Source organism: Pelodiscus sinensis, chromosome 3, assembly GCF_049634645.1.
Source record: "Pelodiscus sinensis isolate JC-2024 chromosome 3, ASM4963464v1, whole genome shotgun sequence".
NCBI lineage: Eukaryota > Metazoa > Chordata > Testudines > Trionychidae > Pelodiscus > Pelodiscus sinensis.
The window spans coordinates 185,530,653-185,557,691 of record NC_134713.1 but is presented as its reverse complement, the minus strand read 5'-3'; the positions used below and the strand labels follow the sequence as shown (position 1 = coordinate 185,557,691).

Below are 27,039 nucleotides of genomic sequence, written 5' to 3'. Positions count from 1 at the left end.
TCTAGTGCACAGCACCTAACCCCCAAATGGGATCAAAACCCCAAATAAATCAGTCTTTCTCTGAGTAAAAGTTTTACACAAAGAAAGCTCGTTCGGGTAAGCCCCCTTTATCAATGAAAGGAAGATGTGAACACTGATTGTTCCCCCCAGGTAACAATTATTTACACTGGGCTTGGTAGTAAACAAGTGGTTTTATTACATACAAACAGTAGGATTTAAGTGGTTGAAAGTGCAAAGAGGCAGATAAAGGAAGTTACAGAATTGAAGTGAAAAGAAAACACATAGCTAGTTCTGATTCACTAAAACTTCTTGCAGACAGTCTCTGATCCTAAAACTGTTCTTATTTCAGGCAAGCCGTTGAGTCAAAGATAATCTTTTACTCTGACTTGGGTCTCCAGTTATCTTTGTTTCCTAGGGAGCTGAAGACAAAGGGACTGATTGCTTCCCATTGCTTTAATAGACTTTTCCCTGGGCGGGAATCCTTTGTTCTTCATCCTCCCTTCCATGGAAAATGACCTGGTCATACTGAAATTCTAGTAGCAGGTTGTATGGTCAAATGTCTTACCAGTCCCATTTCCCCTGGACTTACAGGGCAGTCAGGGCTGTTTACAGGTCATTAAAAGTTGATCACCCAGTTACAGGGTTATCCATGCTGTGGACTCTATAGGATAAAGCTTAGCCTCCCCGGAGACAGCAACCCTTGTTCGCCCAGCTCCTGGGGAGGAGGCTTCACTGCCCTGCTACAGTGAAGCCGCTTCCCCAGGAGGCCGAGTGTAGCCGACACAATTAACCGATAAGCATCTGCTTATAGATTAAACGGTTAGTAGCTTACACTCTTACATGACTAATATATATAAAACCAACTGATTAGGAGTCCAACTGGATTTTGTACTTGTGTTTATTTTGTGTGCTGATTTGTTTCAAGGGCTGCATTTAATAAAGACAGATTTTCAAAAGCAAACTGTGGACAGAACCCTGTTTTTTGATCTACAAAGCAGTTCTCTACTCTAGTCTGGTTTGCCTTCAGCAGTTGTCTGTACAGTGAGAGCAGATTATGAGGGTTGATATTGCTGTGCTGATTGCAGTAAACACAACATTATTTTGCCTGTTAAATGACTAAATTTGAGAGTGCTTTTAATATAACGTTATACAGAAAATATAGTTTGTTCACTGAGGGTGTAATCTTTATGGTTAACTATTTAATGGTTTTACTGTGAATTAAATTTTGTGTGTGTGTGTGTTCTTCAACAGGCAGCCAGATAAACTGGTGGTGGTTTGGACAAGAAGAAGTCGAAGGAAATCTTCTAAGGTTAGTTGACCACTTAGTAATTCCTAGCTTCAGTAACAAGTGCGGTTGGCTCTTGGCTTTGAGACAAAAATGAAAATGTATTTTATTCTTAGTGAATTGGGTCTAAAATGCAGAAGAAGCCTCTCTTAACATTGAGATTAATATATAGAAACATTTACAGAAAACCTCCAGTGTCATCTGAGGTATGTATGCAATTCCCCGGTATGCAACTTAATAATAATTAATAATTATAGGTATCATAGGGGTAGCTGTGTTAGTCTGAATCTGCATAAACAATGAGAAGTCCTGTGGTACCTTATAGACTAACAGATTTATTGGGGCATAAGCTTTTGTGGGCAAAGACCCACTTCATCAGATGTTTATAAGATATTAATTTCTAGATCTAATTAGAAAGAAGAATAACTTTTAAAATAACAAACATATTAAACATGATAAAAACAATCAAAATAAGGAAGCTGCTACCTTTTGCAATAGGATGACACAGAGTAGATGTTTTTTTCCACTATGCAGCACTGAAAATCAGAGATTCAAAGCAGATTCTTCAGTCAGATGTATCTACAGACTGGGCCTCTGCTGGAAAATTACATTAGCACTGAAATTGACACAGGCATTTTTAAACACTTCTGCTGTGTCTTTGTGTATATTTTGAATAGCAGAGGAACCACCTATGTGCACTACTATATTGTTTTCTGATCCTGGGGTAAAGCCTGTTCTCCCAATTCCAGCCCCCTGCCCCAGAACACATAGGGGTTATCAAAACCCCAAAGTAGAGAAACCTCCTTATTTGCACTATAAGAGGACACAGATAGTAGAGAGTTGTTCACAGAGGGTTACTTCTATACTTATGGCAGCATGTAGAACATAGACCGTGCATGCCCAGCTAGCATAAGGTTAGCAGTGTAGACGGAGAGGCATGGGTTAGGTTAATTAAGTGTCCTGTGTGCATGAATTCCCAGGTATATAGCCTGCATGGCCAAGCAGTGCTTTCTAGGTCTATGCTGCTAATTGTAGCATGTCTGCCTCCCCACTGCTGAAACGCTCCTTGAACTTGTCATTGCTCTGTGTGTGTCGTTACATCAGGCCTGCTGAGCAGAGCAGAGCAGAGCAGAGCAGAGGGGGCGGAGGAGGCAGTTGCCCCAGTTGCTCAGTGGTTCAAAGTGGCCTGGGGTTCCCAGCCACTGCTGTTGCTACAGTGGCAGCGGTTAGAACCCAGCATGCTCTGTGTGGCTCTCAGGGGTGCAGGGGAGAGGGAGCAGGGCACCGCATGGTGTGTGCAGTGTGATGGGCTGGCTGCTTCTGGCCCTGCCCCTTCTGCCAGAGGTCCCACCCCCTATGGAAGCGTGGTGCCAGCCCCCTCACCTTGCCTCGCAGTCCATGTAGGATGTCAGCTCTCCTGAGCTATGCTCATCAGTAACAAGTGTGAACGCAGCCTGTCTTTCTCTGTGGCTATATGTGCGTTGCCTGTGTTCTACACACTGCCGCAAGTGTAGACGTTGTCATAATGAGAATGCTATCCCCCCGTGTGTGCTGTGGTGTGACCCTGTGCCCCAGCACACCAAAATCTAAATCAGGGCTACTCAACTTTGGAAGCCCTAGGGGCCACACTGATACTCATAGCACATGCCAAGGACTGTAACTTAAGTGTGGTTGCATATATATGCAAATACCTTCTTTCACACTGACGGGCCTGATTACAAACATTAAGGCAAGACTACACAACACGCAGGCTCTGTTTAGGTCAGTTCTGCTGATATTAATAAAATGCAACATTTACCCGATTTCCACCCATATGACAGCACTTTTAATGAGCAATGACAGTCCAGGAATTTAACTACTAAAACTTATATTATATTGACTACTTTTTTGTTTTGGCTCCCACCTGCGGGCCGCGTGTTGAGTAGCCCTGATCTAAATGATTGAGGGACAGTGAAGTACCCTGGCCAACGGATCTGTGTGCTTCACTGCTTCAGTTATGCTGTACCCAGTACTTTTTCCCTTGCCCATAGCAGCTGCTGTTTGCACCATTGTGCGAACATCTACTTGCTGATTTCTTTTCCTCACAACCACTGTCTGTTTTCCTTTTACTCGGCACCTTCTGAGGGAACAAGATCCAGTCCATAATAGGAATTTTTGAAAACGAATCTTTAAATGTTGGATAATTATTTCAGTCATTAAGGAGGTTTAATTTGCTCTTTGTACATGGGTGTAAATCAGAAAATCATTAATGGGTGCTCTATACAGATATAGAGGAGAACAGAGGAGGACAGCTAGACACCTGAGATGAATGGCTTGTACCTTTTTAATTGTGGATTGCTGTATATTTTAATTATATATAAAATAAAAACATGACATGTTTTGACCTCATGATGTTGTACTAGCCTGTGAAATGGTATTTTTACTTTTATCCTCCCCTTAGCATCTCGAATCTTTCCGTTGTTTGTCACATATGCTTGGTGTTGCTTGCCTTAAGCGAGACTGCAAACTGTTTCTGCTTTCATTCTGTTTGTACAGTGCTTACTATAATGATGCCAAGAGCCTGATTGGGACTTTGGCTACTACCATGGTTCAAAAAATTAATATCCTATGTATAATGTAAAAAATCATTTAAAAATGTAACTGCGTAATCACTTAAAATCCTAGCGGTTAAATGATTACACACACTACTGTAGAGCGCAAAGCTCTGGAGCCGGTGTCCCAGGAGTGGGTTGTCCTGCTCCCGGAAAGCCAGCCTGTAACCTGTGTTGCGGGCACTGGACTGAGCCAGAGCCAGACCAGTCCCTGCCTGCAGTGGGTCCCAGGAGTTGCTCCAGACCTACCAGTTAACCATTTACCTCCCTAATCCCTTGTGTATATTCTATGCTTCACTTTCATTTCTGCATGGAAGTGCAACAAAAGATTTGGTAGAACATTAAAACAAAACTCAAACATGTTTTTAAACCAAAACCATCTTGTTAGATGATTGGCTATTTATGCATGATTAATTAGCTTGCTGGGTCATAGATAATGTTCAGACTCTTGTTTAGTGTTCAGACAGATGGCATATCTCGAATCCATTGGGGCCAGATGTAGGCGTTTGCTCACGAGTATGACATTGCAGGATTGGGGCCTGAATTACTGAGGATTTGAATTTAATTCAGGGGACAAAATGATTTATCATTGGCTGTGGAGCTTCCGTTTTCAGATGAGATTGCATCACTTAAACTATGGAATTTTTAGACATGCCTGCTTGCTCTGTGCCAAAGTTTTGGTAATAGGTTAGACAATCCTATCAATGTCAGCAGATACTACAGCGGTTGATCATTTTAAGAATGAGAATAGTCCTGTAGCAAATCAGTCAAGAGGATGACTAAGGGGGCCCATAAAGATTTTATTTTAAGTGCAAAATGTCCACAAGTACTATATCTAGAGGAAGACTATGTCTACACCGGGAAGGTTTGGCAATTAAAGTGTTGTTGACATGCAAAAGTTGCCAAAAATGAAAAGTGGTCAAACCGTTTTTTCTGCCTCCCATTGTCAACATTTCATAGTCACATTTTGCTCTGTCATCAGGAGGCTAGCAGTGTGGGTGAGCATCCCACAGTGCAGTGTTGTGGGAAGGCAGAGTTGATCCCTGCGCTTCTTGGGATTCCCTCATAGCTCTGCGAGCTCCCCATGCTGAGGAATGTCAAAGCAGTACCGGAGTCTCTCCAGCTCTCCTAGCAGGGCAGAACAGAAATGTTCCAATGGTTTGCTCTTTGTTTGTTCCCCAAATGGAGCAGCTCACTCAGCTGTCAGATACTTCCTGGAGCTTTGAAAGGGGAGGGGTGCATGCAAGTTAGCTATTGTTTATTTGTGTAAACATGTAACCGCTGGAATTTTTAGCCATTACATGTTTACACATGGCAGGGAGGGAAGCAGGCGGGAGCCAGTGCTTGGAGGGAGCCAGCTTTTAAGGTGGCTCCCCGTGAGCACTGGCTCCCACCTGCCCCCTTACCCCGGCCCGCTGACTCTGATGAAGAGGCAACAGTGTGGGGGGGAAGGAAGCTCCATGGGAGCCGAATTTGCACAGGGAGCCAACTTGAAAGCTGCTTCCCACATGTACCAGCTCCCACCTTCCCCCATTCACTCCCCACATTACTGCCTCTGTGGGACAGCGGGGGCAGGGGAGGAAGCTGGTGGCTCTATAGGAGCCAGAACGTGTGAGGAGCTGGCTTAAAAGCTGCATCATCCCCATCCCCCCTTCCCCCCCGCTGCCTCTGATGCAGAGGCAGCAAGAGGGTGTTGTGTGTAGTCATCATGATTGACCAATAAGCCCAGTCTTATCGGTTAATCATGTAACCAACTACACGCTAACGTCCCTAATGCCTTCAATGTAGCCGAGATCTCAAAACATTGAGCACAGCCATCAGAACAGGCATTGTGGGATACTGGCGGATGCCAATTCTCTCAACGAAACAAACAGCAGAGTCCACGCTGACTCTTTGTCGACTATAAAGGGAAGAGGAAAGACAGAAGTCTCTTACAGGGCTAGGGTTGCCAGGTGTCCGGTATTGTCCTGGACAGTCCAGTTTTTGGGCCCTCTGTCCGGTAAAAAAAAAATTAAAAAATATCGGACATCTGTAATGTCCGGTATTTTCTGGTTTTCTGGCTGGGCGCCAGATGGAAGGCTGGCGGGGATGGGGGGAGTGGCTGAGAGACGGGTCGCGATTGGTGCTGGGAGTCTCCTGAGAGCTGGTCAAACACGTGGTGGAGCCACAGCCGGGCTCTCTTCGCCGGGACCGTGCATGGGACAGGCAGCACCCTGGAATCTGCATGTGTCCGGGTCAGTCCCACTCCCCGACGGCTACCTGGTAACCCTGTACAGGGCTGGAAGTTTTTTGTCACCAAAACTGGATGTTTTTCCTGACAAAAGTCACATTACGGTATAAAACCTCTTGCTGTTTTGTCACCAAAAGGCAGTTTTTGGCAATAAAACATGCCAGTGTAGACAAGTCCAAAAGCTTCACTTTTTTAAAAAAGATTCAGTAGCTAACATGATTTTGCTTCATTTGAGATGTTTGTCTCCAAGACTGGATCAATAAAGATTCCTAAACTCTTAGTCATCTGCCAGTAAAACACATTACTATACATGTTGTTTCATCTAATTGCTTTCTTGGACATGAGTCAAATAAAGATTTTTTATTTTATTTTACACAATGAGCCCAAGAAGTACCTAAGCATTAGTCATATCCCAAGTGTGCCTGTGTTTTTTCATATTTTTGTGGAGCAGGGAAGAGACACCAGTTAAGTCTTCTCTAAAAAGAAATGTTTATTCCCAGGCAATTAATGTAATAAAAATATGAAAATGGGGAAGAAGTGAGATGACTGACCTCTAACAAATGACTGCAGCCCACAAAAAATGTAACTCAAACATAAAGATGACAACAGTTGTGTAACTTGTGAACAGTGCATTTCACTAATATGAAATTAAGATATTAATAAGGCTTGGCCTTTTGCTTCAAACATTCTTACTATGGAAACTACAAATAATACTTCTGCTTTGAGAGAATGTAAGACCTCATCCACTACTCTCTATTTTATTTAATAGCTTGAATGAATTAATGATTATTATGGAGGTCTGGTAATGACTGCATAAAAATGTTGGATTGTAACATGTTTAGCTAAATGGTGCCGCTAAATTACAATAGCCATATTGGAAAAACTGGCTAACCGAAATCATTATCCAAAGGACAGTAGGTAGTATGCAAGCATGATATCATCTAATAGTTATCAATTCTCATTCAAAGTCAGGGGCGGTGGGTGAACGTAGGGCTGGGGGAGGCAAGCCCCCTCCCACTCCTTCTGTCTCCTGCTCCCCTCACCAGAGGGGCAAGCCTTCAGCCCCCCATGCGAGCCACTCCCGCTCCAGAGCATCATGGGGAGTGCAGCAGCTCACGGCCGCAGCCTCTTTGGTCCTTGAGTACCATGGGATGGCAGGCAGTGCGCAGCTCTAGCCTTTCCAGCCCCAAGTATGAGGAGAGCGGCTGGCGCATCAACAGCCTCCCTGCCCTGGAGCCCGGGGAGGGCTCACTGCCCCAGGCTCCACAGCCTCATCATGGCTGACGCCTAGGGGCAGCAACACTCCGCCCTCAAAACACCTCCGGCTTCACTGCTTCAGCATGGCTCCCAGCGTACTTGGGAGCTCTGGGGGAGTAGTGTGGGTGGGGCCATGCCTGGCAGTTCAAGAAGGCATTGCCTTCCCCTGCCTCGTATACCCGCCACCTCTGTTCAGAGTTAAATCATTTTAGAGCTGTGTTCTGGAATCCCCTCCCCTTGGGCCAGTCTGAATTTAGATACATATACACAGATGTGTCAGAACATTACTTGTTTGTGTAGCTGGGCAATTCTGACTTACTGGAGTGCAGGTCTTGCTATATTTGGCAGAATTCCTGAACAAGTCTTAAGACCAGTGTGAACTTTTCCTTTCTGAACCCTGCAAAAACCAGGACAATTTGTTAGGCACAAATGTACCTTTGTCTTTCTTCAAAATCAAGAACACGTAACCTTGTTGCATCTTTCAAAGCCTACTTTGTACTAACAATTAATTTACTAGTCGAGTAGTCGATGGCATTTCGAGTAGTTGATAGGCACTTCCGCATTCCTCCTTTTAAATGTACAAGAGCCACCACCAGGGCTCTTGTACATTTCAGAGGAGGAATGCGGAACTCCACGTGCAGCCAGAGGGAAGTCCCCAGGCTCCATGCTGCACTGCTGCTTTGAAATGCCACGCGCAGCCTGGGGTCAGCTGGGGACTCCCCAGCTGATCACACGTCACACTGAGGGCCAGGTGGAGCCAGTATAGTAGTATATAGAGCTCTGAAGTGGGGTGCTTTCACCAGCCTGTGTTGCTTCGTAAATGGGCTACTAGATTTTGAGCTGGCTGAAGCTTCTTCAATCTGCTCTTTCATCTGCAGATACAGAGCATTGCAGCAGAGCACCTCTGTGTTACTTTTTCAGCCAACAGCTTGTGGAATTCTCCTATAACCTGGAATCACTAGTAAATAAAAAGTGAGTTTATTTTTAGCCACAACATCACCGTTTGCTCAGACGTTTCTCTTACCTGTTCTGCATTACTGTGTGCTACAAGTGGAGTGTCTGTTCTGTGTTGATAACAACTGAACTATTTAGTAAGTGTTGAGACTTGCACAGATCTGTGATGGTCAAAAGAGGGAATTCCCTGTAACCATGTTTGAATTATGGACAACAAATCAGATACAGTAAAACTCCATTGGTCCGGCATCCAATGCTCTGGCACTCCTGATGGTCCGGCACCATCAGGAACCTGGAAGTACTCTGGCTGCTGGACAATTGGAGCTGCTCTGCGCCTGGCTTCCCCAATTCAGCTGCTGCTGAAACTGACCAGCAGCTGAATCGGGGAAAACCGGGGGCAGAGCAGCTGGGGTGCTGCCGGGTTGGTCCCATAGTGCCGCCCCTCGGGGCTGCGGGACCAACCCGGCAGCACCCCAGCTGCTCTTGGAGACACCTGGGGCAGAGCAGCTGGGGTGCTGCCGGGATGGTCCCGTAGCGCCGCCCCTCGGGGCTGCGGGACCAGCCCAGCAGCACCCCAGCTGCTCTGACCCAGGCATCCTGATCAGCCACTGCTGAAACTGACCAGCAGTGGCTGAATCAGGGACGCCTGGGGCAGAGCCGGACTATCAGAAGGGGGGGCTATGAGGGGTTTGGGGTTGCAGCCCCCCCACTCCACCCCACCTCAGACCCCTCATAGCCCCCCCTTCCGATAGTCTGGCATATTTGATAATCCGGCACCCCCTGGGTCTTAAAGGTGCCGGATTATCGGAAGTTTACTGTATTTTCCAAGGGCAGTCCATTAATTGAGCACAATATCTAGGCCCCCAGCAGATTGTGTTTGCAGTCTGGTGACAGATCTCTTACAGAGGAATATCTGCCTATACATTGATAGTTTTCAAGCTCCCTGTCCTTAAACATCTCTTCTATTGGGACAAGAAAGTAAAAACCAAAACCTACCAAGCCTTACAGCATGTTCTTAGACACTGCATCATGATGATGCATTAACTTGTGGACTCTTATTTGTCATGATAACCCAACTTTGCAAAAATAAATGCATGTATAAAGCAGGTAATTCCTACTATCCACATTATAAACATAAATCATGAACTTCTGGGGTTAGCTGAGTTAGTCTGTTACAGCAAAAAACAACAAATGGTCTGGTATCACTTTATAGACTAACAAAACATGTAGATGGTATCATGAGCTTTCGTGGGCACAGCCTACTTCTTCAGATGACCGGAGTTATGAGTTTGAGATGTGAACACTCAAAATAAATAGAAGAGGGAAAGGCGGCGGGGGAGGGGGGAGGCGAGGGGGGAAGAATAAGGGAGGATGATGGGAGACAGAGCATCAGTAAATATCTGGAGAATGGGTATTTAAACCTAAGCAGATAATAATCAAAGTCGATAGATTCCTATGTCAAGAAGGATACTACTCAGAGAGCTGTTAGCACCTTCAATGGTTGTTAAATTGTAATGTCCTAACCAGCCTTCATCACGATTGAGTCCATTAGCATGTGAATTGAATTTGTGGATGAACTGTAATTCCAAGGCTTCCCTGTGGATCTGGTTTGTGACAAGACAGCTACTTTGAGATCTGTCGTAGTATGATTTGGAAGGTTAAAATGTTCACCAATAGGTTTCTGTACGTTTCCTTTATGTATATCTGATATGTCCATTGATTCTTTCCTGCAGAGACTGTCCAGTTTGTTCAATATATATAGCAGTGGAGCACAGCTGGCATTTGATGGCATAGATCAAATTACTGGATGTGCAGTCAAATAAACTTTTGATTTTGTGGCTGATGTTGTTTGCTCCAGTGATGAATTCGCCAGTATAGATATGTGGGCAGATTTAGCATCTCTTTTGGTTGTATGGCTGTGTTCCTGGAGGCTTATGATGTGCTTGTGTGGTATGGTTACCAGAAAGAATATGTTTCAGGGTAGGTATTTTTTGGGGGGGAGGGAGGAAATCGGTATTTTTGGTTAAACCATCTGGCAACCCTAGGGACTGCTGCTGCGAAGTAGCCCCTGTCCGCAAATAGGCACCGGTGTCCAGGGGCTGCTTCGTGCACAGCAGCCCCTATTTGCGGGCTGGGACCCCCCATGGGCAGGGGCTGCTACAGGCTGGACAGGCAGCCCGGCTCAGTCCTGGCTAGCATGGGGTCAGGGACCAAACCCTGCTGCGGCTCTGCAATTTAAAATGCAGTAGGAGTGGGGGAAGGCAGGCTGCGCAGCTCCTACTGCCTTTTAAATTGCAGAGCTGCAGCAGGGTTTGACCCCAGCCCAAGCTGGGATTGCGCTGGCTGCCTTCCCCTATCGGGTAATCGAGTAGTTGATAGAATTGTTATCAACTACTCGATTTCTAAAATAACCTACTTTTAACATCCTTAGTTCAGGATTCAGAACATGGGGACAGTGAGGATTGATGGCACATTTACAGTGTGTAGGTGTCAAAATCTTACTCGGTTCCCAAAGCAAAGGCCTAGGTAAGTCTGGAAGGGCGCAATCTCCTCCCTCCCCTGCAAAAGCCACCTCAATATAGTGATCCTTTGAGAAATAACCTTTTGTTGTACAGGTTGGACTCCCTGGTCTGGCACTCTTAGGACCTGAGTGGTCCTGAACAAGGGAGTTTGCCGGACCAGGGGAGGTCAGGCCTAAGGCTCTCCTCCTGGCCATACCCAGTGCGCTTCCTTCAGTGTACTTTGCTGCCCCCAGCCTGCTGGTGGGTCTCCTCTCTGGGCTGTTGGCCCCGCTCTAGCTGGTGGGCCCTCTGCCCCGACTGGTGAGGCTTCCTGCCTCCAGCTAGTGGAGCTGCTGTCCAGCTGGTGGAGCTCTGTGCTTTTCCAGCCTGCCAGCCTTACTCTGGCTGGCGGGGCTGTGTGCCCCGGTTGGCTGTGTTCACTGCCCCCCAGGCCAGTGGCCCTGCAGCCTCTATGGCTGGGGCTCTCTGGTCTAGCAACAGCCGTGGTCCTGCCGGACCAGTGAGTCCTGGACCACAGAGGTTCAACCTGTATTACTCTTAATGAAAATTATAAGTAGTCAGAGTACTCTATATTAAGTAATAGGCCTCCCCCTATTTTGCACCCTTTGCTTTCTTCTACACCAACCCTTAACGGCTTATTTTTGAGGTTACCTTTGCCTTTCATATTGCCTGTGTGGTGCAATCCTATATTCCCAAGCTAGATAGGTCAATAACATCATCCAGCTAATCAGGGAGTAGCTTTTGCTTTAAAAGTTCATTAAGTAAGACATGCAATCTCCCACTCTCTGCTTTGATATTGTACATGTCAGTTAACAGTTATGCATGTTGATTTGGTTTAGGATTGTCCATTTTTAACTGACCAACTAGCCTGATGAGGAGAGACTTGGCGAATCCCTGTGTACCCAGAATTCTGCTGCATCATAGAGTGCTTGCTTTGTTTGTATGCACAAAATGTATTTGCTGTATAAAATAAGGAGCAGTATTGCCAAATGTTCAAAAAACACGGGTCAGGCCCCAAAAAATCATGAGGCTGACTTAAAATTCGTGGGATTAAAAAAAAACACACATTGGGTTCGTTTTATTTACCATCCGGTTTCTTGGCCTTGCAGGTCCACTTGGGACAGACACATTTTCAAACATTACTTTGCAACCATGAGGGCAAGAAACTTCCTTTTTTTAAATTAAAGCTGAGATTCTTACCTAACCAGATGTCTTCAGTAGCTGGCACTTTCAGACAAACACCAAATCTCACGAGACTTAGGATAAAACGGCAAACATTAGCAATTCTGTAGGTGTGAATAAAAATAATGGGACAACAGGAAGAATGATATAAATATATCTGCATAGATAAATGGCCAGCATGGAAAAGAACCTGGATCCTGCCAATAACTCTCTGTAAGACTTCATTCTTAGAGCCTTCCCATGTCTCCTTCAATTTCTTGACCTTTTGTCCCACATGCTACTAGAAGCTGCTGCCACTTGGAGCTCTGCACAGCAGGGAATCAACAGATAGGCTGCCTGTAGTAGTGTGGCAACTTAGTGGCCTCTTGTGGTCTCAAGGAACTACTACAGTTGCTGCTCATAAGGGAGCTGGATGTGTGAGGGTATATGCAGGCTGCATGAAGGCAAGACAGGGCTGTTAAGTGTATGACTATTATGTGAGATGAAGCCCTGTTTATAAAGCACAGCAGTGGTGAATTAGCTCCCTTCTCCTACTAAATGAGAGAGCTTTTCATTTGCTATCTTTCCCACCATGGTGTATTGAATTCTGTAGCTCAAACTGGTCATTGGGCAGCAGGCTAAATTAGAGGTGGAATTTTTTACCCGGAAGAGACCTTTTAAAACCCTCTTGTAAATTGTTGTTTGTTGATATGGCCCACATGACCATGTCACTATAACAACAATGTATTGCTATAAAACCAAGGTAATGCAATCCTATCTTTAAATCTCTAACCAGGGTAATTATACTTGAGTTTAAGGCATCTGGTACTCAGGTTACATTAACCTTATGCTGGTAATAATGTGCTAATATAAAAATCATACACTGAAGTACCGGGTATTGAAAGAACATATAACTAAAATGAATGATGTTTGATAGTGTAGAATTTGAAAACTCACAATTTGATGCCAGTAACAATGGCCAACTTATATTTTTATCAAAATAAAGAAAAACAGGGAGTTAGAAACAGCCATGTTGCTCAGCTGCCCCCTTATATTAGCGTGTATTCATTTATATTTCCATAGTTATCTAAAGTTTTCCATCACACTAACTGAACCAGATTCAGCCGCTTCACGGTGTTAACTGTTTTAGTGGAAAGTATGCAGCTCCACGTGTTGGAATGATTTGCTCAGGTCTTTAGAGTTAGTCCCTTTATACTTCATTTTATCCTGGTCACTTCTCTTTTAGTTATAGGTACTGAAATGTTAATTCTTTGAAGAGTTAAATGTTTCTAGAGGCATTTATTGGTGCTTTATTTTTTCAAATAAAACAAAGAGAAATCCATGTTGTTAAAATCTGAATATGGCCACTGTGCATGCACAATAGCTACTCTATGATTTGCTTTAAAGGAAAGCATTCCATAGTCTGAAACTTATGCCAAGGATCTATATTCACCATTTTATGGATTTGTACTTGCAGGGTGCGCAGTGTTTTGATCCCGATTTAGGCATTAATTACTTTGCAGGATCAGAACTTAGGCTGCGTCTACACTGCAGGCTTTTTCTGGCAGAGAGTATGCTAATGAAGTGCTTATTAGTATTTCTCATGCTGTCATTTGCATATCTCTGCGGATGCTTTTTGCAGAAGAGGTTTTTGCACAAAAACAAGTGGTGTAGACGGGTTGTTTTGCGCAAAAAAACCCCTTTTGCGTAAGATCCCGCATATCTCCTTTTTTGAGGCATAAGGGAACTTGCACAAAAGGTTTTTTTTGCGCAAAACAGACCTGTCTACACTGCTTGTTTTTGCGCAAAAACCTCTTGTGCAAAAAGCATTGGCAGAGATATGCAAATGACCAGGGCTCACCTAACCGCGGCAAACCCTGCTCACCAGCGCATGCGCAGATCATTCTGCACACATGCAGATCGTCCGAACCCGGCTCTTCTGGGTTACAATCTACTCGCCACAGGCGAGTAGATTGTATTATTTGTCGAGCCCTGCAAATGACAGTGCGACAAATGCTAATGAGCGCTTCATTAGCATACTTTCTGCCGGCAAAAGCCTGCAGTGTAGCCGTAGCCTTAGGCTATGTCTACACTGGCCCCTTTTCCGGAAGGGGCATGTAAATTTCTCTAGTCGTCGTAGGGAAATCCGCGGGGGATTTAAATATCCCCCGCGGCATTTAAATAAAAATGTCCGCCGCTTTTTTCCGGCTTTTAAAAAAGCCGGAAAAGAGCGTCTAGACTGGCCCCGATCCTCCGGAAAAAGTGCCCTTTTCCGGAGGCTCTTATTCTTACTTCAAAGTAGGAATAAGACCCTCCGGAAAAGGGCACTTTTTCCAGAGGATCGGGGCCAGTCTAGACGCTCTTTTCCGGCTTTTTTAAAAGCCGGAAAAAAGCGGCGGACATTTTTATTTAAATGCCGCGGGGGATATTTAAATCCCCCGTGGATTTCCCTACGACGACTAGAGAAATTTACATGCCCCTTCCGGAAAAGGGGCCAGTGTAGACGTAGCCTTAGTGTTTGGCTAGAGTGAGCATTGTGTTGCCATTCATGGTGTGACTTCCTTCTGTTCTCAGTGGTTTGTCTTACTGTATTTAATGGAATCATACATTTAGGAAAGCAGAGGGGTTTTGTAGCTAATTATCTGTACACATGCTGACTTCCAGGGGAGATGGAGCAGGCCTTTTATGATGGAATGATGCTATTTTTATTTCTTTTCTTCTTTTAGGCCCATAGCTGGCAACCTGGAATTAAAAATCCATACCGGGGTGTGGTGGTATGGCCTGTTCCAGAAAACATTGAAATCACTGTGACACTTTTTAAGGTAGGTTTCTAATTTTTAATTTGAATTCATTTTATAATGCATACAGTAGTGTTTCCTGAAAAACTTACACACAGAAACTGCTTCTTTCATGATGCTTGGTCCTGAAGTTCTTTTCAAGTTGTTATCTGTATACCTACAAGTTCACACATTTAAATATGAGAGAGAATTAAGGTCCCTTGCAAATACTTAGGCATGTGCTTAATTTAACTTGCTCAACTAGTCCCATTAAATGCCTCAGGACTGCTTGTTTGCATAAAATTAAGTACATGCTTATGACTTTTTAGAATGTCAGTCTAATACTTATGCTAATTCTAATGCTTATGACTTTTTAGAATATAGTTGAAATGTAGAGTTTTGCCTAAAAACACTAAGCTAGTACGTGTCAAAACAATTTATGACTTGAGTGTGGGCTGTATTGTTATAGTCATTGTCTTTCTCATTACATTTGTTCTGAAACAGAACACGTATTATAGTATTTCAAGTATGTTATAAATATGTTACAGTGGTTGTTTAATTGCTGGAAAACAGAACCATATTGATGGGGAACATTTGAATAACAGAATTTTAGGTCTTTGTGTAGTCTAATACAATAAATTCCATTTGTTCTAGTATTTCAAGATGGCTTTATTACAGTTAGTGTGCATTCTTATCAGTTTTTGTACTTTTAGTGCCAATTCTTATTTACATTGAGGCCCCTATATGTTGTTTTGGCATCAGGGCCTGATCTAAACCAAATGACGCCTCAGGAAAAGCATGCATGCATGATTTATCCCTGTCTCATAAGACTATACATTTGCATGCTAGGATCTGTAAATCTATATTTATTTATGACATATGTAAGGATATAATAAAAATCATTTCCTGTGAGCTTAGAAAAGAAACTTTTTTTTATGAATTATTGAAATATACTAACATGAAGAAATTGAACTATGCACGAACGTTGGATGGACCTGAATTAAATAGAGTTACAGGAGGTGACAGCCTTAGAATGTTAACTCTAGTCCTTTTGTTCCAAGGTTGCTTTTCTTGCCTTTACCTTCGCAAACTGAAGCAGAGTATCAGGAAGGTACAAAGACTGGCTAAAGGCATTTCAAGCCATTTCAACCATCGTTGATTGAAGATACATTTTAATGAACCTGAGTTTTGAAAATCTTCACCCACCACTCATAGTTGCGACTAGCAGCATGAGCAGAATCCTCAGTGCTACTCACACATTAGGAAAAGTGTCCCTCAGTTCTGCATCATGAATGTATTGGAGAGCTTGGAGTGGAGACTGCTTTCTGTGTCGCAAAATGTGATGGATGCTGTCCAAGTCAACATAAAGGTCTTTATCATTGATGTATGACTAGACCCTTGTGGCAGCATCCAGTGCAAGTCGTATAATTAAAAGCATCTTTTTTTCTGCCAGCAGCTTTCTAAGGTCATATAAAAACCCCAGAACTTTTCATGGTGCTTCATTCATCCACACCTTTCTTCAGTTGACATTTAGAGCAGTGTCAACGAGCAAACACTGAAAGTCTCAATTGAATTTTCTTCCAAGCTTCTGATCACCTCATCTCTGCCCTCATAACCCAAACTACCTCTTCTTCCAATGAATATGAGTTTCCATGAAAATGGGGTCAACTCCTAAGTTTTCTGGCATTTTTTGGGCAGCAGTTATGGTGTCTTCAAATCCATTGCCTCACTAGGTTGCAATGAGGTCAAGGCAGTATCTCATCCAGGTAGTAATGGTTGCAGTGTCCATTGGCTGAAGTTTGCACGGCCTTGCTCGCAGGGTTTACTTCCAAATCATAATTTAGATTAGATGTTTGAAGACAGTGAACTAGTTTGCCAGGCTTTGCACCTCGTGTTGGATTCTGGCCTTGGCTTTACTTGACAGCGCTACTTGCATTAGGGTATTGTAAATCTCAGTCATTTAGTACCTCACTAGCCTTAATGCATTCAATGTGGTTCTCCCAGCGAGTGTCACTTAATGGCTCAGTGGTCAGATTTGTAGCAGTGTTCATGAGGATCTTCCACTTGCTAGTTGATGCTGAAAACTGGATGTATATCCTTTGCAGTTCTCCGAAAAGAGAAACTAAATCTCAAGAAGGTGCTGCTGAATCTGACACAGCCAGGTTGAGAGAATGGCAATCACAAGGCACAAAGAAAGCTTTTTGATTCAGCACCAGAATCCTTGCATGGATGTAGCTTTTTCTTCCCTTCATATTTGCACCATTGTAGTGTGGGCTGTAGCAGTCCTGAAGCTTTATTTTAGTCTCCTGGAAAATATTAATAAATAATACTGTTAGGCCTTTCCCAGTAGAGTCATCCAGATGTCCTCCATGTCATCAAATATTACCGTAAATGGCATCTTTTCACTGTGACTAATGCCGGAAGTGCAGTCCATTATTATGACATACTTTGCTTTGCCATGCTGCATCAATATTTTATCAAGCACCTTCATTGCCCATAAGGTCAGTCATTTCATTTTGAGTTGTTTTGATGCACTCACTAATAGTCCATAGCTTCTTTACGAACTACTCAGTGTAGTTGCTCATGCATGACATTATTGTATTTTCCAAGGAGCTCTAACACACTGAGGAGATTACCATTATGTTCTTACCCAAGGAGCCCCAGAAAGCCAAATTATTCTTTGTAAAGAAGAGGGTAATTGAGATCAGATGCTTGAGCACATTCTTGCAATGCTGAGTTTCTGCACTAATAATGTGCTGATTTTCTATGTCTCTGTTTTTATTCAGCTTGAGTCTGGACTCAGCCTCCATCCATTTGGAATAGGATGTAAAATGGCCCGGTGAACTTTTCATGTTGCTTCAGAACATCTACTAAGTTATGCCAGCAATTGTGTCCAGATAGTGCAAGCAATGGTTTAGCACTCTTATCAAATATTTTGCAACAAACCAGAACACTGTCAGTTGATTTGGAGTAAATTATCCAATACTGATTCACTTCCTTGCCATTCTCAAACATTCTTTCACAGTGTGACTTTGTGTAGTGTTACTTGTGCTCATTTACTGACAATGTCATATCTTCAATTTAGCCTGGCCTGTTCAAAATTGTACATTCAGTATCAGCAGTGTTTAGGACCACTGGCTATCAATCAGGATCTGATGTAACAATTTGTGGTGCACAGTTTTTCTTACTGCTGTTCTGTCATTGTGCAAGGCAGATTCTACTTTATCATTTCTCTCCTTTTCACGGAAACCAGATTTTTCTTTGTCATTATTCTCCTTTTCAGGTAAACCACATTCTTCTTTATCATCAGTCTCCTTTACGCCGCCAGGAAAATCAGACAGTTCTGCATCACTCTCCTCACATTTCCATTCCTTATCTTCAGGTAAATCAGCTAATTCCTTAGTAATAGGATTTCCATCATTTACGCTTTGCTCCTCAATTTCTTCTGCTCTGGGATGATCACTGTTGCCTAAAGCCTGGTCTATGTTGTCCTGTTTCAGATATTTTCCCATAAGATTTGACCTTTGCTGCAAACTAGATTGCAGTTGAGTTTTTCATTTTGTATACTGAGCTCCTGAAGGCTTCTTCAAGGGCATCTTTTATTTTCTACTAGGGAAAGCAAAAGTCTATGTGCTGCAGACTTAGAAAGTCATCAAACATTGTGGTAAGCATGGCAAAAGAAGGAAAAGTATTTCTTTTGCTTAGATGGGGGGGGGGGGGGTTTGATAATTATCCCTGGCATCTCATTATATATGTCCTTTATTAATCACTACTTACACGCTTCATGTCTTAAACACACAAGTATACTTTCATAATTACAGAATAAAACAAAGTTCATAAAATCGCAGCCGGGCTCTTACTTCACCTTCTTCTTATATCTCACTGACTGACTGGTAACACCCTGTCCTTTTTATACTCATGAAAGCCAGACTGACAACCTTCTAGGACAGTGATGGGCAACCTGGCTAGTGAGTGGGCCACATAAATGGCCCTCCTTCATCCCAGTGGGCCAGAAAACTGTTGTAATCAAGATGGTCTCTCAGGATAAGGTAGTTTTACTAATTGTGCTTGTGTACCCAGAATTTTCGGCATGTGTCAACTGAACCATAGCAGTGCTTTGATTAGATGCAAAGGGAGCACACTGCTCTTACAGTTAATGTTGTGTGCAACCAGCATGCATCTCATTTTCATGTGCCCTTGCTTTACATGTGTGTCACTTTAATAATACTGATAGGAAAAAACGACACCGTTGCCCATGCACAGAGTTACCAGATTCTGCTGATAAATGATAAACAAAATGTCATGCCAGCCACACACATGCAGAACCTCAATGGGCCCCATTTGGCCCTTGGGTTGCGGTTTGTCCATCGCTGTTCTACAAGGTTCAAGGAAAATGTAAACTCATTGAAATAAAAATGAAATAAAAAATGGAACCCAGTCTGAAAGGTTTCATGAGAGTCTACAAAGGTCAAGCACATTCTTGGAGGTTAGTGAAAAATGAATCCACACATGGAATCCCTAAAACATTTTACTTGAAACATTCTAACAACAAAAACAGCACCCCAGCGCCCCCCAAAACCCAACATACCAAGTCATCAACTTATTCGCCTATCCCTAAAACTGGCTCTGTCTGTCAGAGTAAAGTCATCCTAAAGTGGGTGTAAGTAACATTTATATTCATTTCAAGGCCCTCCTACACTGCCAAAGTACTTAGTGTAAGTGAGAATCAGGACTTTTAAAACTAAGATATACTGTCTTGATCCCTTTACTTGATGGATTTTTTTGTTGGAATATATTTATTATTTTATTGGTAAGCAAGGGTAGTTAGACCTTGTTCCGTGCCTAAAAATTCTAAACACATTTTATTCCAAAGAAAACAAAAGAGACAGCACCTTTAGTACAGGGACAGCGTAATCCTGGTCTCACCAGCTAGGAAGGCGAGGGTGTAGCCATTCTCTTCCTTTCCTCACCCCCAAATCTTTTTGCAGTTGTCTCAAGAACTCATCAAGAAATTGATTTTTAACTTTGATGTATTTTTGGCCTCTCTTGATTAGCATTGTCACACTAAAAATCAACTGATCTGTTTTAAAAGTTATGTTAGTTCACTTCTCCAAACTGTCCATTTCTCTCTGGCTCCACTCCCCCAAAAAAAGTACATGTGGGTTAAAAAATTGCACCCAAGAAATACCATATAATGTGTTTTTAAAACAGATAAGGTACATGCCCCTGAAAATGGAGACAAAATCCTTAATCTCTTCTGTACAAAAAAAATAAAAATCATCACAGGTCAAGTTAGGTAACAGCAACAATTCTTCTGGACAGTTAAGAAGTAGATTAATTGATCTGGAAGGCAATCATATATATATATCTGTTCCTTAACCAGAAGGATGGAGTCCTAAGAGTCAAAAAAGGATTGGCTGGCTTAACTGTTCTTTAGTGGAAGTGAAAGATCCACGAAAAAGAATTAAATATTCAGGAACGTCTACTATAGATTTAATACTTGGCATGAGCATATTCAATGTGGCCCTGTGTCTTTTAACAAACAACAATTGTTTGTGTTGATGAAAGCATTAAGATCACAGGCAAGCTGCTGGCTTTATATCCATGTTGGCAAAGTGTATTGACTGAACATGTTGCTCTGTCAAGCTTTATAGGAATCAAAGATAATGAATTAACACATGCTGCTTGCTGCTTGTTAAGCAGTGATTTGAAATAGTAGTGTAGGAATAGAACAGATTCCAAAATACACAGCCATGTGTTTTGGGAAATGATACATACTGTAGTGGCTCTGAATTTGAAGTGGTTGTTGAAATGTGTTACTGGTAGGATTAGGAGATAAGTCTAGCTTCAAGTACAGATGAGAATGTTAAGAATATCCTCTTCAATAGTCACCAGTAGATACTTGAGAATTTACAAGTAAAGTGCATGTGATTAGTCAAGAGACACAATACTTTATCTAAAAGTCCCTATTTTGTGCTTTTAGTTGTTTCCGACATATTTGTATTTCACACTCCTACACAGTTCTGAATTGAAGAGGTGATCCCTCCTCCTGCCCACTCCCATTTCAAAGGATACTCCTCAAATTTTTATATTGTTGATAAAGCTTTATAACGTTATGAGACATTTAAGGGAAACATGACACGGAAACACAAATTCATCAAGCTTTCTCAGCCTTTTCTAGTCCCTGTCCAACTAGCCAATGAAAATGCTAATTAAATAAAAAGTTATTTCTGTTCCATAAGATTGTCTTTTTTCTGTAGCATATTCTACTATTTTATCTTGCTTGTGTTTTGAAATTGTCAACCAAAATGAGAAGAAATAATAAATCCATTTTGTTTACTATTGTGATTTGTAATGCTTTCATGGAATGGGAAATACTTCTTGGCTTATTATTGTTTTATCATATTTCTGTGGTTGCACTCTATAAGTTCATATTAGGTCACTATATAGGTTTAACTTGCTTCAAATCACTTGCAATTTATAAATATAAATATAAAGAACTATTCAGTGTCATTATAAGTCACATGCTGCAAGACTATATGAACATTCTATTTGTGAAGAACTGTGAGGGTTTTAGCCACCGCATCACTATTCCTAGGTTTAAAAGAACCAAAATAATACATTGGCAGAAAAAACGACTCTTTCTTTCTGGCTAGGGGTAGACTTCATTCCTAGAGTGGTGGTTATTCAGCAGTACATATGGTTTATCATAAAGATGCACAGTCTCAGAAAGAGGAACTATTGCCAGCTCCTCATTCTTTTGCTCTCACACCCACAAATTATATATATGTTTTAGAATTATTAATGAACACCTATCGAAGCACAGAAGTTTTAAATACCATGAGTTACTCAGATCCAATAAGATCGGAAGGGAAGATATTTCAAAGGCAAGAGTGGGGGCAGGCAGAGGTGTTAGACACCTGTCTTCCTTTAGAACAGTGATTCCCAACCTTTTTCCCTTGGAGGAACCCCTAAAATAATTTATCATATCCTGAGGAACTTCTACCTATGAAAAAGTTGACAGCGGGGAGTGCAATTCAATTACTGCTAAATTATTGTCAAGAAAATGTATTTGTTAAGAGCTGTTTTTTTAATATATATATATATATATATATATATATATAGTCAGCTTACATTGTAAGAAAAAAAATTATTTATTTATTCCACGATTTCTCGCGGAACCCCTGACAATGGTCTGTGGAACTCCAGGGTTCTGTAGAACCCTGGTTGGGAAACACTGCTTTAGAATCTTTAAAAATTCTCCCTGCAGACAATCCAGAGTACAGCTCTTAACAGATGGACTTTACACTTGGCTCTAAGTGCTGCCATCTAACTAAACATGGCACACATTTACCAGCAGTTACTACCCAGATCAGAGTATGTCTCTGTCTAACTCCTCTCACTGGAAGGGAGGCTTCTGTAATACAGTATAAGGTAGATGATCATGTTACACTATTCTAGTGGATGGTTGTGCGCTAGGAGTGGGTGTAAGATGGCCTACGTTAGATTTAAGCTTGACTTTAAAAAATTGAATTGGGAGCTCTCACTTTGTGTTTTAAAGTTAAGATGATACTTTAAGTTGCAAAAGTTTCAGGGGGTAGCTGTGTTAGTTTGTAACTGAAAAAACTTAAAAAAAATAAGGAATAGTCTCACAGCACCTTAAAAAAGTATTTTTGTTAGTCTCTGAAGTGCTGCGAGACTATTTGTTATTTTTTTATGATTTTTCACTGTAAGTTGCAGTCAGGATCTTCTGAAGTCAGGAACTAGGTCAGAAGTGTACAGTAGCCTCATGACAGACAGGATGAGTGTGACTGTGTGTGTGAGTAGTCTATAGCTACTCTGGAGTTAAACCCATAATATTCATTTTTAAAATTAGAGGATGTGGGGAAAATGCATTTATTCCTCTCACAAGCTCTCTCTCTTTCTCTTTTTCCCTCTCTACTGCACGTATAAGGATTCTCTGTTTTTATTAGGCCGTGCACCAGCTAAAAATGGTGTGTACATCTAGGAACTCATTGGCTAATAATCTTGGCTAATTCTTCTTAAGCCATTTTCACCTTAGCAGAAAGACTTAATTTGCTGATGAAAATAGAGTTGTAGATACATAAACACCTCTCTTCCTCATATGCTCTCTGCACCCCATAATGTAGAGTTATGTTTATTTTATAAATTGAGAGAAACACGCATCCTTTGAGCATGCTACTACCATGCTGTAATAGACCTTTTAACTAGTTTAATTTCTTTTGCAATGAATTCCTCTGTCTAGTATCCTTCAGAGTGGAAATTATTGTGATGACAATAGCTTGTATTACCGATATACAGTATGCGTTGAAACCATTCTTCAGGCCCATGGTGTTCAACATGCTAGCTACTAGCCACATGTGTCTATTTGGCTGGTTGAGTTTGGCTAGTTCACTTCAGAACTGGCAAGGACACCATCAAGCTACTAGTACTTTTGGCACTCATCTCTTTACTGTGAATAATCCTAGTACAGGTCGAACCTTTCTAGTCTGGTACCCTTGGGACCTGACCAGTGCCGAACCAGAGAATTTGGAAGACCATGGGAGGTCAAAAGCATTATCAACCCTTCCATTGCGTATTGGGCTCTTGGAAGTCATGTGGGGTAAATTAGAGCTAAATAACACACAACATTGAGAACCAAGACTGTTGACTATAAACAAACTTAATGAGACTGCAGGAAACTTGACCACACCCATGATAAATGGACACATGGCTAACTAAAATCATGCCGGACCATGGATGTTGCCAGACCAGAGTATGCAGCCCTAGAAAGGTTCAACCTGTAGGTGTGCTTCAGCAGCACCCAGAGATGTTCATAATGGAAGAAAGCTTCACTTAGAGATGAGGAAATCCCATTCTCTTCACACCCTTTTTATTTATAATGAGGATGCTAAATACTTGCTGAGTATAGGAAGAAAACTGAAACCTGAAATTTTAATTATGGGTTTGTTTAATGATCAGTAATAATTTAAACCAGTTTGTACAGTCATTATTTTAATGAGCTGTTAGTAAGAGTTGTACAGTCATGTTTTGCTTGATTCTTAAATATTCATAGTCTGAGCAAACTGTGCTTATCATAAAACTGTTAAGTTTATAAGCATGCTCATTTATTGGTGTTGCGCTTTTTTCCTCTTGTGTTAATTGTGATATAATATTTTAATACTGAGGAGTAATAGAATGTACTTAATAATTTTACATTTTTACATTTATGGTTAGACTGTAAAGCAATACAGCCCTTACATGTTTAATTTTTTTAGGCCACCCTTTAAAATTTCCCAGCCTTTTTCTCTTCCTTATGTTGGATCTAAAACATGTGTTAACTATAATTAAACAAAACGTAATAATCTAAAAATGTCGAAGCTTGTTACAGTACAATAATCTTCTGCCAGATTGTCCTGACGGTGAGAGGTCTGGAAAAAGAGGATACATTTCTTTTGGGTACATAAGAATTAGTAGCTAATTCTAATATTAAGAATGCCCAGTGACACCATACAAAGTGACCAAAAGAATGTTTGCTTTTAAAGGGTCTGATACAGGGGTGGGCAATAATTTTTGGATGGGGGGCACCTCATGAATTTCAGAAGTGATAGCAGGCTGCCCTGTAAGGGACAGGGCATCGAGCTGAAGGGCGGGGCCAGGAGACTTCACGTGTTCCCCCGCTCACCGAACCTAATTGGTCAGGGGGCAGGGGAGCATGTGAAGTGTTTGCCTCCCATTCCCACCCTATGAGAGGTGCACGGTGCCTCGAGAGAACCACCAGCTGTTTTGAATAGCTGGAGGTTCCTTCTGGGCACCATACGCCCCTGCTGGCGAAAGGAGACTTCATGTGCTTGCCCAGGCCAATCAGGGTCTGGGGGCCAGGGGAGCATGTGAAGTCTTTGCCCCCTGTCCCCGCCCTGCCAGAATCGTGCAGTGCCTGGAGAGAACTGCCAGCTGTTTTGAACAGCTGGCAGTTCTCTCAGTTCCCATGCACCCCTGGTGTGGGGGAGGAGACTTCGCACACTCCCCCTGTCCCCAGGTCTCAATAGGCCATATCAGAGGGTGTGGTGGGCCGGATCCAGCCCCCGGAGGCTGTCTTGCCCACCCCGGGTCTAATACATATGTTGCTGACTGAAGAGAATTAGCAGTGGCAACTTCATCTGGAGGCTGTAGCTCAAAGGATGTCAAAGCAGTAACGTAACTCTCTTTTTAAATTGGCTCTGAAATATTGTCTGTGTCAGTTCTGTAGTCAAACCCAGGAAGCCGTTACTGCCAGGTGAGGAGCAAGGAGGGACAGAATAGAGAGAGTATGTGCTGCAGGAGAAAGCAAAGTTTGAAGAGAACTGTTCATACAAAGCAGCAGTGAAAAGACAAGTACCCACCACATTACCAGTCAAACCACGTTCTTTGTGGGGGTTTCAGTAACTATTTCCCTTTAGTCTGCTATTGCGTATTTAATGTGATTCTCTGGAAGAGGTTAAGGTTTGCACGTTCAGTGCCAAATATTTCTGTATCCATTTAGAAGACAGCAGTGGCTTGCCTTGACACTGTGGGGGTTCTTCTATTGTAGAGAAACTGGTAATCTGGATCTCATGATGTGTGTGTTATAAAACCCTTAAAGTCAGGGGTCTTCAGACTCGATTTACCTTAGGGCCAATGCTGGTCCTCAAATCCTCCTACCAGGCCAAAGTGCCCCCTTCTGTTCCCTGGCAAGGCTTCGAGGGGGCAGGGGTCTCTGCACATTCTCCCTCCCCTGCACGTCTCTGTCCGCCTGCCAGCCCCAGCTGATTTTAACCCCTCCCTCCCTGGGAGTCCCCTCCATCGCCACTGGCAGGGCAGCAGGGCTAGAGTGGCTTCTGGCTGCTAGCCTCAAGCTGCTGCCAGCATGGCCCTGTGGCCCAGGGGAGGTTTGTGGGCAGCTGCCCTGGCCCCATGCTTTGGGGGACCCCGCAACAGCTGTTCCAACCATCCTATGATGGCTGAAGATGGTGGTGGAGCAGAGGTTGCTGCATCACTCTGCTTCCTTGCGGATTCTGCTGTCATAGTAATTGCTGGGGAATCTGACCCCCTGTTTCCAACCCTCATTTGGACCTCCGGTAATCTTTGAGGCCACGTACATGGGGGAGGAGGCTCGGAGGAAGGGGTGTAGGAGGGAGGGAGAAGACAGAGCAGGGATGGGAAGAAGGGGAGCAGAGAGGGGACTAGGCTTGGGGAAAGGTTATGGAACCCTCTCTCCCACTCAGGGCTGATGGGACTCGCATGCGGGCAGTTGCGTGGACTCGATTCTGGAGCTGCTCGGGCCGTAGATAGCCCGCGAGCTATGAGTTTGAGACCCCTGCTTAAAGTCAAGACTTGACAGTAGTGAAACATGTAAACAGTTAACTGGTAAGCCTAGGCTTATCGACTAATGGTCGCGGTTACACACAGCTCCCGGTACATGCAGGGAGCTGTCTTAAAAGCTGGCTCACGGCACACATCAGCTCCTGGGGAGCTGCCGGCCACCCCACATGTAACCGATGTATTTTCAGCAGTTACCGGACTACTTAATTACACACATTGTGACATCCCTACTTGACAAGTATACTTGACAGTTGTGATCATCCAGCTTTTCCAGATTTGTGGGGGCTTAATGCCATAAATGTCTACAAAATCTAACCTTATTTTAAAAAATGTTGTTTCTGGCCCATATACTTTAAAAGAAAACAAGCTGAATGTGAATGGAGTCTAAACCAGTGCGGTGCTGCCTCCTAAATCTGCAGAGAGACAATTCTTGTGCCTTTAATGCAGCTGAAAGCTAACCCCGGGACTCAGCAGAGTGGAAACTGTGACGGGTTTTCTAGGCTATTAATGAGATCTGTTCCTCATAAGCAGCAGTTAAACTGACAAGCGTTGGGACACTTTTTAAATCTTCTGCAGCTTAGAAAGGCTATGCATAAACATAGACACTGGAGCGGTTCCCTAGGAAGGAGAACCCAAGGTTGGAGACTGGCCTAAAGTAGCATAATTGAACACTCAGGGAAAAATTAAGCCGACTTAAGTTACATTGATGCACAGCCACTGCAGTAATTAAATCGGTTTTGTATGTCCGCACTAGTCTTCTTCTGTCAGCAGTGCAGTTTCTCACCAGGAGAACACACTGCAGTAAGTTCATCCCCTGATGTGATATAGATTAGAATTCAGTGGTTGCCAAACTTTGTGGCATCACGGCCCCTTTTTGATTTTTGAGAAACTCTCCTGCCCCACCTCCCAAAAAAATAGCAGC

The 27,039-nt window shown here is 42.9% G+C and overlaps 1 protein-coding gene across 11 annotated transcripts in view; it reads left to right on the top strand.

Moving 5' to 3' along the window:
* Nucleotides 1–27,039, top strand: part of EHBP1 (EH domain binding protein 1) — a 337,547-nt gene that overhangs the window by 62,001 nt on the left and 248,507 nt on the right. For 10 of the 11 annotated variants that reach the window (XM_075925601.1, XM_075925605.1, XM_075925600.1 and 7 more), the window contains exons 3-4: nucleotides 1,252–1,309; nucleotides 14,727–14,822. In XM_075925601.1, coding sequence (XP_075781716.1) covers nucleotides 1,252–1,309; nucleotides 14,727–14,822 — 154 coding nt within the window. Of the gene's footprint in view, nucleotides 1–1,251; nucleotides 1,310–14,726; nucleotides 14,823–22,058; nucleotides 22,212–27,039 lie in introns of those variants that run through there. The other variant, XM_075925606.1, reaches the window with a different exon arrangement.